This window comes from Zingiber officinale, chromosome 1B (assembly GCF_018446385.1).
Source record: "Zingiber officinale cultivar Zhangliang chromosome 1B, Zo_v1.1, whole genome shotgun sequence".
NCBI classification, from domain to species: domain Eukaryota; kingdom Viridiplantae; phylum Streptophyta; class Magnoliopsida; order Zingiberales; family Zingiberaceae; genus Zingiber; species Zingiber officinale.
This window is the reverse complement of record NC_055986.1, coordinates 134,522,638-134,535,548: the sequence shown is the minus strand read 5'-3', so window position 1 is coordinate 134,535,548 and position 12,911 is coordinate 134,522,638. Positions and strand designations below refer to the sequence as shown.

Below are 12,911 nucleotides of genomic sequence, written 5' to 3'. Positions count from 1 at the left end.
TCTTTTTTCTATTAACGTTTTTCCTTTTTTTTTTTTTTTTTTTTTTTTTACTTTTTTTACTTTTTTCCATTTTTCTTTTATTGAAAGATATTTTTGGTAAAAAAATTTAATTCCTTGAAATTAAGAAAAATCTCTTTTTTATTTAGGTTTTCTAATTCCGGATTGCATGTTCGTTTTTACTGACATGTCGGGCATGGATCATTACTCGGGAATCGCCGATTACCTAAATCTAGTAGGGTTTTCGTTGATAACCTTAGATGGATAACCAAAGTTATCAAAGATAACCCCCAACCAAATACACTCTTAGTGTTTATCTTAATGAGCTCTTAATTAGGTTGGGTTATAATAAGGTCCAAAACTAATTTCAGAATTAAGATTCAAACCTATACAATTTTAATTAAACTAAAATAAATCAATCGTCAAGTTAGTGTGCTCTTTATGTATGACTCAATAGGTTCTCGTAATATTGGCAATATTTCTAAAACCATTTAAGATACACAAGTAATGAGTGACATCTAGCAATACATCATTATTACTTAAGTGACGAGAATATCGAGATCCGACCTAACATGTCTGTGTCTATTATCTTATATAACTCAATCCTTCTATCCTCGATATCTAGATTGATCTATGAGATATAGACCGTGCCATTCTCTTATTAATCTTTGTATTTCTTGATCTCTAAGTAGACTCACTTAATCAAATGACCTCAATATCTCATATTAGCTTATTTGAGTATGATCATACATTTTAGTAGTTTTACTTAATCAAGGAACTTACAAATATCACTTTCATTATATGGAATAGATAGATCTCATATACATCACTCACATTCCTTCGCATAACTTATTGCATACCCAGTGATCAATTTTATAGTCAACCTTATTACAAGTAACGTTTGTTGATATTAAAGTGCACAACTCCTTATGTAGGGAACCGTAATAACTTCAGGTCTAAGAACTATTTATACTAATAGTCTCATAGCGAGTTAATTTAGTACATATTTTCTAATATATACACATGTGTCAACTTAATATTTTGTATCGATGACTTATGAGATTAAATCATTAGTTGACTTAGCTAGAAGCTAGTCTTAACGCATTAATATTACCCTTGTATATTAATATTTTATTAGAAATAGTTAAGAGTAGTGTTCTATATATATATCTACATGATCTCACTATCAATTCAACAAATTAATATACTATAAACTAAAATCTACTATCTTAGGATATTATTATTTATTCAGTTGGCACCGATCTAAAAGAAATATAATAATTATAAATGATGTGGTGATAAGAGGAGGGGGGAGGCCCCACCCCGCTGCCATGGTGGAGGTCAGAGTCAAGATGATCAAACGCCCCTATACCACTGGCCGATCGGGTAGCACGCTCGCCCGATCGGGATAAGGAAGACCCGATCCGATATCATAACAGCTCGGCGAGGTTCTGAGTTTCCGACGCTCAGAAAGACTGCTAGGTATTTGCAAGGGCACGCCGAGCGACTTCCCTGCTCGGCCTTATATAGAGCTATAAGAACGGAGCAGATTTACGACCAAACTACACAAACAGAAGGGTGGTCAAACGACTTTTTCGCTCGGCCAGATAATACACTCATCCGAGCAAAAAGTAAGAGCCCAAGCTGAGCGGTTATCCTTCGAGCAGCTATCCTGCTCGGCCCAGTAAAAGACACCGCCAGCTAGACATTATCTTTTTGGGAGCATACGGCGCTGACAAGTGGCATGGTCGACGGTCAGTTCAGACAGAAGATTATACTGCAAAAGCTTCCACTGTCACTTCAGAAATATGCTTGGCTCGTTAAGGTATTGTGTCAGGGACACTTTATTGATACATTTTTTCAGAAAAAGTTTCGAAAAACGTGCATATCTTAGGAAGCGTGCACACGCTCTACAAGAGCCCTATATAAGGGGGGGGGTCTAAGGTTCAGCGGAGGTATGCGATAATCTACTGTTGTTGCTACTTTGCTTTGCCTCCACACATCGCCGGTGACTGACTTGAGCGCCAAGGCCCATCGCCGGGACCCTTTCCCTGACTCGACACTGACGCAGTTGTGATTGCAGGGTCGTGAGAGGTCAATACACGGTCAACCGGAACATCACGTCCTCAGTTTTCATCACCTTGACTATCGGACAAGGTCAATAAATATTATTTTTTACTAATAAAATATAATATAATAAATTTATTATTTATCATCTCATAATTGACTTTAGAGTTCGATTCTAGAGTTGGTAGTAACACTTATATCAATTTGTTTTTTGCGTCACAAGTCAATTTGTTAATTAGTTTACACTTTTTGACTATGATAAACGTGTTAGCACGCTAATAAAGCACTTCCTTTTATTAAAAAAAACTATTTTAATAAATAGCTTGACCATTAGTTTACTTTTAAAATCATCTTATGCCTCATCTCAATTTTGCAAGTGCGAGTCAATCTGACACCTTAAAAAAAATTTAAAAAAATCAACTATTACACTCTTCTAAGAACCCTACCAAAAATAGAATATTGATATTTCCAAGTTTATTTAATAAAAAATTACAAAAGTTTATAACCTATCCTTTGTAATCAATTATATTCTGAGAAAATATACAATTTTTTATTTTAAAAATTATTATAAAAATAACTTCTAATCGATCACAATTGTTAGCGTATTTTTATAAATTGCCCTTTATATATTTTTTTCTATAATCCATATGTCTGAGTCTCCTCATCTAGCCGACAACATCCAGATTTTTCGCCCTTGATAGTACATTAAGGGCGTGATAAATGTCCCGTAAATTTTTTTTAATCCTTAGCTTTCTTTTGAATTAATTCGCCATGTTTATTGGATCCCAAGCTGGGAACATAAGGAGAAGTGTAAATGAATCAAATTGTTCATGAATTATTTGAAACTCGATTCGATAAAAATTCGTTTGAACTCGTTTAATGAGGCTCGTTTAGATAAACAAATCAAGCTCAAACTTCATAATATTCGGTTCATTAGCTCATGAACATGTTCGTTAAACTCATGAATCAACTTTTAAATAAAAAAATAAGAATTTTAATATTGAATTTATAGATTTTACATTCTACTTATGAAACATATAGACAAATATATTAAATTTTTTATTAGAATAAAATTATAAATTTTAATAAAAATATTATATTATTTTTAAAATATATAATTTAATTTTTAATGAATATTTAAATTTATAATTTATATTTATTAAGTTTGTTTAAACTCGATAAAAGCTTGAATAAACTCGTGAGCTATGAATATATTCATTAAATAAAGCTCGAACTCGGCTCGATTATAAACGAGTCAAATTCAAACATTCAAAAGTTCAGCTCGATTATAAACGAGTCAAACTCAAACATTCAAAAGTTCGACTCGACTCGATTACACCCCTAAACATAACCATTATATCATCTACTCATCCATGGCGATATTGCATATAGAGTATACCCTGAGGCATAGTCATTTTCCATCAGCATATAGAGTAATAGAGATTGCATAGATGGATTCTACCAGGACCAACGTCACGAGTGATTCAATGATGTCCCCTATAAGATATTTGAACTCTCTACGGAAAAGTCCGTCCTACGTCCACCGTGCCCGATGGCAACTATAGTCATTTTCCTTATTTGATTGTGGGAATCTTTTTATAGATGTATGAACTCACACGCCACTTGATGGCTAGAGATAATCTTTCTTTTACCAACAGTGTCGTGTGAAGAAAGTGTTCACATGAAAACACAATGGTGCACACTCATACAGATTAGAGTAAGTCACAGGTCTCTTCAAGAATATGCTCTCTAGAAACATTGTTTCTTGTAGGTAACTGGTCACCAGGTTGAACGTGCAAGGAAAGAGTTTTAAGCGAGTTGACATGTGTAGCTATCCTCAATGCACATGCAAATGTTCCACACTTTGAATATCATGAGGGAGTCTAGTGCTTAAATTTTGGATGGATATGAATGTATCTACTGGATGGGCAGTAATTTTCTACCAAGTACATGCCAGAGAAAAATTAATATCAAACAATTTTCTACTAACTAGTTTGGTGTGTTCAATGCTAAGAAGTACCAACACTTTCAATTTGTTCTACAGAATTAAGCAAAAATCTCAGATGACCAAACACAATCCTAGGAATAAGAAAAGCAACGACTCACGAGCTTAAATTACACTAAACCAGGAAAAATTATTTTGATTGGTTTGGGAAGTGATGTTTGATTAGCGTCGGCAGTTCAGAGAGCTCCACTTGAGTTTTACCCAACAATATGCTCTTCAACTTGTCGTCGCAATTAACTAAGTTCTTGTTGTTTGGATCCTGTGAAACCGTAATGCATTATCATCAATAACATCCTTGATACGTGCTGAAAGCATATACTTTCCTGATAATAGTACTTGGTAATTGTAGCGGCATAAAAACCTCAATTAACATGACGGTATCAAATAACTGAGACACTGCTTTTTTATGTCAGCATCATCAGTTTGCTCAGTTACACACTATTTACTTGTTCCTTATAAAGAAAGCATTTTCAATACTGTTGCAAAATATGATAAATGAATCCCTTAAGAACGTTCATAAACAACAAGAAAGGAGAACAGTGGTGAGTCTCTTCAATCAAGGAAACTGATGTTGTGGGCAAATGAGGAGCAAAGACTTGTGCATCAACATCAGGAATGGAAGTGAAGAATTTGGTGTATTGCATATGTCGAGATAGTCATTGCGCAAGTATATGTAGGAGCGAATAAAATCCAAACCTAAAAGTGTCAATGAGGAATTAAACACTAAATACCAAATAACTATGATACGCCTACCATCACCTCAAGCTAGAGAATAGGTACTATACTTGCATGAACCAGAAATGTAGACTTAATCATGATCATAATGAAAAGAAAACATTTGCATGCTAGCGAGGTAAAACAAAACTTAAGGAATTAATACGGAACCCAATCAATGATCCCTTCGATCTTAGATCAACAAAGCTCCAGAAACAATTGACAAACCACATAGGCAAAGGTCCCTTCTGCCTTGGATCAACATGCAACTAATAATGTTTTTGACCTCAGATTAGTACATGAACTAAGAGAGGAGATAAAATGAAGGGTTGATGTAAAATGAGAATGAGAGATACTAAGAATGAGCTTCTCTTGGAAGAGAACACCATCACATAATAGAATGAGAGAAAAGGAAAGCACTCGAGGGATCTAAAGGAAAGATAGATAACACAGCTCGATCCTTTACTAGGCTTAAAAGATTTTTTTTTTTTTTTTTTTGTTCAATTCTGCACTGGGGATGGAATGCACGACCCAAGCATTTGTGGAACAGTAAAATGAGAAAAGGGAATTTTCTCTATTCAAATTTTCATACTTTTGGATGGGCATATGCAACAGCAAATAGAATGTTGGATCCTGTGGATGTTTTGATGTGATCAACCAAGTTAGTTAGGTCCTGCTTTGTGTTTGATCCCTGTGTCTGAGTGTGCAGGGGCTTAGGAGCGCAGGAAGTCGAGGGGAAGACGCAACTAGTAAGAAGGACGGCACGAGAAGGAAGCCGACGGACTCGGTACGTCCGAAGGACGAGAGAGCTGCGGAAGAGTACACCGATGGGTGAGAAGAACGTGCGCAACGTTCGAGAGACGTTAAGCCGGGGAGGAAGGCTGCTCGAGGAGAAGGCCGGAAATTGGATTCGGGTGAGCCCTATTTCGGTTGGCCGGAATCACCCAAAAGAACAAAGCTTCGGAAGTCAAAGCGAAGGAAACAGCGAGCTGGTTACAAGCTCAAGGCGCCTTGAACAAAGCATGGAGGCACCTTCATGGGCTCGTTGAAGGCGCCTTCATGACTCATTGAAGGCGCCTTGAGTTGGTCAAATTGACCGTTTGCGCTGCGGATAAAATTTTATCCACCCACTCAATGGAGGCGCCTTGGACGTCCGAGATAGGATTTCCAGAGGCTATAAAAAGGCCCCTGGAGCTAGGAATTAGATATTAACTGAGTAATCAACTCTGTAAGCAATTCCTAGCAGCTAGTGAGCTTTCTAAGTGTAAAAAAGCTTCTCCGCCTACAGTAAAGGAGACTTTCTTAGTGCACGCTTTTCATCGCCCTGGATTAACAACCTTCTTGGTTGTAACCAGGTTAACTCACAAGTCTCTGGTTTATTTCTGTTTCCTTTTTCTTTTAGTTGCTTTTATTTTGAGTTGAAAATTCCGAGGAGGGTATACTTTATTTTTCAGGCAATTCACCCCATCTTATCGGCCTCCGTTGCACCAACAATTGGTATCAGAGCCAGACCGCCTCAGAAGGACTAACCGCCGACTGAAGCACAACGATCAAGACGATGGCCGGAGCGAATATTCATCCCCGAAGTTCGACGGAGACTTCGCGACGTGGAAACGCCGGATGGAGGTATTCTTTAAAACCGACTTCGATATTTTACTAACTATGAAATATGGTTTTGAAGTTCTGAAAGACAAAGAAGAGCATCAGTGGAGCCAGAAGGAGCAAGCCGAATTTGTCGCCAACGGAAAGGCAGAGTTCCACCTGCTTAGCGTGCTGCCACCACAAGAGGTAAGTCGGATCGGAAGTTACGACTCCGCGAAAGACATCTGGGAAAAATTCCTGGAGCTTCACGAAGGTACCTCGGAAGCTAAGCTAGCGAGGCGCGACATCCTCCGGACCCAGTTAACGAACCTTGGGATGAACCAAGGCGAGAAGGTAGCGCAACTCCAAGCAAGGATTAAGGAGCTAATCACTCAATTAAGCAACCTTGGAAAAGAAGTAACAAACCGGGACTCGATCCGATATGCGCTCAACGCCTTCCCCAGAACTCCAGAATGGGCATCCTTAATAGATGCATACTACATCTCTAAGGACTTCGAGGTAAGTACTTTAGAAAATTTGTTTTCTACTTTCGAACTTCACGAATCTCGAGTTACAGAGCCCAATGGAGTAGAGAAAGCAAGTCAGAACATTGCCTTAATGGCAAGAACAAACGATTCTGACTCCGAAACCTCGATCAACCAATCGGAAGCGGCACTACTGGTAAAGCGTTTCAATAAGTTTTTTAATTCTAATAAATTTAGATCGCAGACAAAGAGGCATGAGCGAAAGAGAAGAATGGTTCGTTGCTACAACTGCAACGAAGAAGGGCACATCAAAGATGACTGCCCAAAATTAAAGAAAAAGGAGAAAGAGAAGGAAAAGACAAAATACAAGAAACCAGAATCTTCCAAGCACAACAATCTGAAGGCGACTTGGTCAGATTCGTCTTCTTCCGAATCAGACATCGAAGCCTTCTCCGGATTAGCCCTGATGGCCAACCATCTTCCCGAAGATGACTCAAGCTCAGAGATGAGCATAGAAGAAGGGGGAGGATCATCAGAAGAAGAAAGTGACGATGAAGGGGGAGAATCACCGAGTCAGGTAAGTAAGGTACGTAATCTAACCCCGACTCAGTCCTTTCAATTTATTAAGTCTCTTTCTAAAGATTTATTCAAATTAGAAAAAGAAAATACTGAATTGAAATTGAACCTAGCAAAAACATGTCCACTAGAAATGTATGATAATCTAAAATTAGAAAATGAAAAATTAAAAGTTGAAATTGAGAAATTGAAGAATAATGATGCATGCTTAAATAAATTTCCAAAATCAAAATTAAGAATTTATGGAAAATTAAATTGGTATATTAGAAAATATCAGGGACAACTTAGGAAAGTCCCCAAAAATTATGTACCCCCTAAATTTTTGAATAACCCAGTAGGAAGGAATCTATACTGGATTCCAAAATTTTTGCTAGATTAAAACTTTTTAAATTAAGGCTTTCAGAAGAAAAATTAAACGTTAAAATTTCTTTATGAGGCTTTGTCTAAGGAAGTGGTTGTTGCTCCAATAACCAAGAAGGCCTAGTACCTCGCCACGACCTGGAAGCTGAAATATTGAAACAAAATGTTTAATTAACTTTCTGAAAAAACATTAAAACTAGAATTAAGTAATGCTTTGAAAGTTTTCAAACATTTTCTTAAAAATTCAAAAAATTCAGTTTACTTAGATTTTTTTAAAAAAAAGTCAATTTACTTAGAAATTTTTTAAGAAAAAATCATTTTACTCAGAATTTTTTTTCAGAAAAAGTCATCTTACTTAGATTTTTTTTTTTCAAAATATTCATTTTACTTAAAAATTCTTGTGGTAAACTCTAAAAAGTCATTTAACTTAGAAATTTTTTTTACTTTAAAAAATTCTATAAATTCAGTTTACTTAGAAATTTTTGGTAAATAATTTTTCATACTCTTACCCCGTTTTTGCTGTGATGAAAGGGGGAGAGAAAGGTACAAGTTTAGGGGAAGAGAATATTCAAAACTCTTAGTTTTAAAAATATTTTTGAAACTCTTAATTAAATAGTTGCAATTTTATTAATTGCAAATTTATAATTAAGTTGTTAGTTTAGTAATTTTCTTTAAAAATTACTGTTAGTCTATTTTTAAACCTTAACTTAAACTTGGGTTGATGCACATCAAAAAGGTGGAGATTGTTGGATTCCTGTGGATGTTTTGATGTGATCAACCAAGTTGGTTAGGTCCTGCTTTGTGTTTGATCCCTGTGTCTGAGTGTGCAGGAGCTTAGGAGCGTAGGAAGTCGAGTGGAAGACACAACTAGTGAGAAGGACGGCACGGGAAGGGAGCCGACGGGCTCGGTGCGTCCGAAGGACGAGAGAGCTGCAGAAGAGTACACCGGTGGGCGAGAAGAACGTGTGCGGCGTTCGAGAGACGTTAAGCCGGAGAGGAAGGCTGCTCGAGGAGAAGGCCGGAAATTGGGTTCGAGTGAGCCCTATTTCGGTTGGCCGGAATCACCCAAAAGAACGGAGCTTTAGAAGTCAAAGCGAAGGAAACAGCGAGCTGGTTACAAGCTCAAGGCGCCTTGAACAAAGCATGGAGGCGCCTTCATGGGCTCGTTGAAGGCGCCTTCATGACTCATTGAAGGCGCCTTCATGACTCATTGAAGGCGCCTTGAGCTGGTCAAATTGACCGTTTGCGCTGCGGATAAAATTTTATCGACCCACTCAATGGAGGCGCCTTGGACCTCAGAGATAGGATTTCCAGAGGCTATATAAAGGTCCCTGAAGTTAGGAATTAGATATCAACTGAGTAATCAACTCTGTAAGCAATTCCTAGCAACTAGTGAGCTTTCTAAGTGTAAAAAGGCTTCTCCGCCTACAGTAAAGGAGACTTTCTTAGTGCACGCTTTTCATCGCCCTGGATTAACAACCTTCTTGGTTGTAACCAGGTTAACTCCCAAGTCTCTGGTTTATTTCTGTTTCCTTTTTGTTTTAGTTGCTTTTATTTTGAGTTGAAAATTCCGAGGAGGGTATACTTTATTTTTCAGGCAATTCACCCCCATCTTGCCGGCCTCCGCTGCACCAACATAGAATACACAAGATATGCCAAAACAAGAAAGAAACAAAACAAAGGTTGTTTGGGATTTGTGAAAAGAAGGAAAAGGAAGACAATGCTCATATTTTCCTCCTCGTGACATAACCAGAAGAAGACGAGTGCAGATGAAATAGTGAGGAGAAACTGGAAACCGAAATCTAGAAAGCTAAGAGATAGAAGTCCTTGGATCAAAAAAGATTAGAAAGCAAATCTGATCAGAAGCAGAGGCTTATATTTGCCATCAACAACTAGTTTTCTGCTAAGACTTTGATCTGGAATCTGTATTTTTTTTAAACGAGGAAATCTGAATATAAATCTTTGGAAGAACAATAAAATAAATTAAAAATCAAGAATCACAACTCAGCGAAAGTAGCAGATACCAAGGATCTATTAAGGAGATGCTACAATAGTGGGATGATCAGAACAATCACGCACAGAATGAGTCACAACAAATCGCTAGAAGATGATTATTGCAGAATGCAACAAATTGGGAAGAAGAAATTGAAGATCCAAGGCAGAAAATGAAGAAGAAAAAAAAGATACCTTCTGGCCTTCGCTGTTGCTCTTGAAGGACTGTTCATTTGAAGAATCCAGAAGAGAAAGTTATGCTAGCAAAAATCAATGACTCAAAGAGATAATTTCAGCAAAGACACACAACAGCAAAAGGAATTGATGGAGGTATTGCTACAGATATTGAAAGAAAAAGTCACTGCTCTAGAATCCTCTCACCAGGAGGAACTTGTGGCTGGACGTATTCTGTTGGAGTTCAAGCTGCCACACTCACACATCACTGCTCAAACGGGAGGAAGAGGAGCAGAGAATTTTTGCTGACAGAAGACAGAAGATGCACTACCTGGTTCTGTTGGGAGGAGATCCCGCAGAGCGGCAGTGCAGGTGCAGTTCCACGAGGCGTGGTGGCACAAGGATGGCAATGTCACTTAGATGGCAGAGTCACATGGATGAAGCATCAAATGGAACAAAATTGAGGACTCTGAGCATGGGAAGAAAAATAGTTTGGAAGGATGAGGGAAGGCCCATGATGGCACAGCAGCCTACCCTTGGGCAAAATTTTTAGCAAACCTAAACTAGAAAAAGAGGGGCTCTAGTACTATTTAGAATTTGGAGATGGGAAAAAAAAATATTATATTACATCATATTGATATAACAATTACACGAGTATATGTAGGATTCATGATAAAACCCCAACATAGAGGTGCCAATTTGGACTAAACCCACACAATACATATACCTAATAACTCTAGCGCAATTAACAGAAAGAAACTCCAGAAGTTCATGGAGGTATCCCAATGAATGCATAGCGATATGACTAGGCGAAAGGAAACGATGAGCTATATCTGTTGCTACTTTAGAACTAGTATGTAAAGAATACATATCGAGGGTGCTCGCATTCAAATTATAAACCCCTTGCATTCTGTAGATTTAATAATTGACCTTATGGAATACTGTTTAAGACAAAAGAGTGATCTTTTGTAATGAAGAAGAAAAAAGTTACATGGAACACAACAAGAACAGGACATGTTAATACAAGGGTGAAGGTATGACAAATATACCTGGAGATTGTGGGTCTTGATATGAGACCAGACGCGGATGAAGAAGGAGAGAGGGGACATCTGGGACTGGCCATCGGCGAACTCCCGGAGGTTGGAGGGCAGATTGACCAGATCAATCAGCCGCGCCACCTTCTTGGGGCACTCTCCCAGCGTCGCCTTCCTCGCCAGCTGTCCCACCACCATCGCCAAGAGATGCCCTGATTCCAGACCCTAGCCAACAGACCAGGGCAAGATCAGAGGATGCCGAAGTGAAGCCGTCTGATTCAGGGTGCAGGGCTAAACCTAAATCTATTGCGGACGGTTGTATGGCTTTCTTTTCGTTTTGCACCATTTCAATTTATTTTCTTTTGACAAATAGCCACAGCCAATGGCCCTGGCTAAAACAAGTGTTCAAGTTTATTGATACTCGAGTCGAAACTGAAATTAACCAAATTATTTAAATAATTATTTAAATTTGATCTGATTTATTTTAATTTTATTTATTTATTTGGTATTGATGCAGTGATAAACGAGGTCACTAAGTATGGGTCAAATGATGGAGATCGCAACCGATGTGGAGGTCAAAGTAACGAGCTCGCTAAAGGGGGAGCCGAGCAGAGCTCTCCTGTAGTGGCCAAGCAGAGCTCTGCAAAAGTGGTTGATCGGACATGAACTGCTCGACTGGCAAAGGTTAATCCAAACAGAACGCCCGTGCAGCCAAGATCATCAGGTGTTCATCACAAAGCAGAGGAACTTTGGGACGACCGGAGCATTAGTTCGGTCAGGAGGAAACAAGCTACCAAGTCAAGTTACCGCAGGGAAGAGCAGCCAAGCCCGTCCAAGCGGAGGAGTTTCTAGCTGAGCGGCTATCCCGCTCGGCCGAGTAGAAGGATCATTAATGTATCTCTTAATATCCTTCTGGGAGATAGTGTCGCTGACACAAGATATGGTCAACAGGCGGATCATACGACAGAAATTTCTATTATTTTGTCAGGGATATGCATTCCCTGTTAGATTATGGTATTAGAGACACTTTCCTGACAGGTCCTTTCATAGGACAAATTAGAGAATGTGCCTACACCTCGAGGAGCATGCACGTTGCCTATTGGGGCACTATATAAAGGGAATTCATGCATCGGCGGATGTACGCATTATTCACTATTCACGTTTGCGCTCACTATTGCTCCACTTTCTTCTACTATTCCAGTGACTGGCTTAAACATCGGAGGACCAACGTCGGGGACCCCTTCCCTGACCCGACACTGACGTTTCTTGTGTTGCAGAGTGGAGCAGAGTCTACATCCAGTCAACATAGCAGCCACATCCCTAGCTAACCATCTTCTCGATTTTTGGACAGGATTATATTAGCGCTGTCTGTGGGAACGTAGCCTGCATCCGAAATGTGAAGATGGAGGACGTTGGACGACTCACCACGGTGACTTTGACAAAAGAGGAGCTGGATATGTTGATACAAGCCCGAGCAGCAAAAATGGTGGAGCAACAACATCAACAGGCGTTGTCCGAGCGCCAAGTGCATGAGCCTGCGACATCAGCGGCAGCGCCGGTAGGTCAGCAGGTCGGATATAGAGACCGAGCGATTCACGTATTCATTCGGGCCAGAATAAAAAGCCAACCATCACATATGGAGAGGCGCCCAACATGCCGATGCCCTTCCATCGGACACTGTTTCATACTCCATCAGAGGAGCTGGGCCAAGCGGATAGGGAACGAAGATTCTCCTCGGACGACGCGCCCGTTCGAGACAGACGAAAGGGAAAAGTACCAAGGAATGATGATTCGTCTTAGCAGATCAACCAACAGTTCTCTCAGAGGATCTTGGACGACCTTCTGCCTAGACACTGCACCCCACTAGCGGCCGGGGAGTACAATGGAACTACCGATCTGGACGACCACCTAGCCAAGTTTGATAAT

General features: G+C 39.2%; 1 protein-coding gene across 2 annotated transcripts; it reads right to left on the bottom strand.

Moving 5' to 3' along the window:
- Positions 1-3,972: 3,972 nt before the first annotated feature.
- Positions 3,973-11,327, bottom strand: LOC121980378 (upstream activation factor subunit UAF30-like). Of its 2 annotated transcripts, none has more exons than XM_042532393.1 (2): positions 11,001-11,321; positions 3,973-4,328 (listed from the first exon to the last, which is right to left on the bottom strand). In XM_042532393.1, the coding sequence occupies exons 1-2, from the start codon at positions 11,181-11,183 to the stop codon at positions 4,200-4,202; spliced, it is 312 nt and encodes a 103-aa protein (XP_042388327.1). In that variant the 5' UTR covers positions 11,184-11,321; the 3' UTR covers positions 3,973-4,199. The 2 variants fall into 2 exon arrangements, with proteins under 2 accessions (XP_042388327.1, XP_042388335.1); XM_042532401.1 differs by lacking the exon at positions 3,973-4,328 and adding an exon at positions 4,366-4,765 and having other exon boundaries at positions 11,001-11,327.
- Positions 11,328-12,911: the final 1,584 nt, after the last annotated feature.

What these genes read in the sequence shown, in the direction of transcription:
- LOC121980378 (XM_042532393.1), bottom strand. Translation starts at nt 11,183, where the DNA reads ATGGTGGTGGGACAGCTGGCGAGGAAGGCGACGCTGGGAGAGTGCCCC. An exon ending in TCAAGACCCACAATCTCCAG is followed by an intron (nt 4,329 to 11,000) that starts GTATATTTGTCA and finishes ACGGTTTCACAG; the next exon opens with GATCCAAACAACAAGAACTT.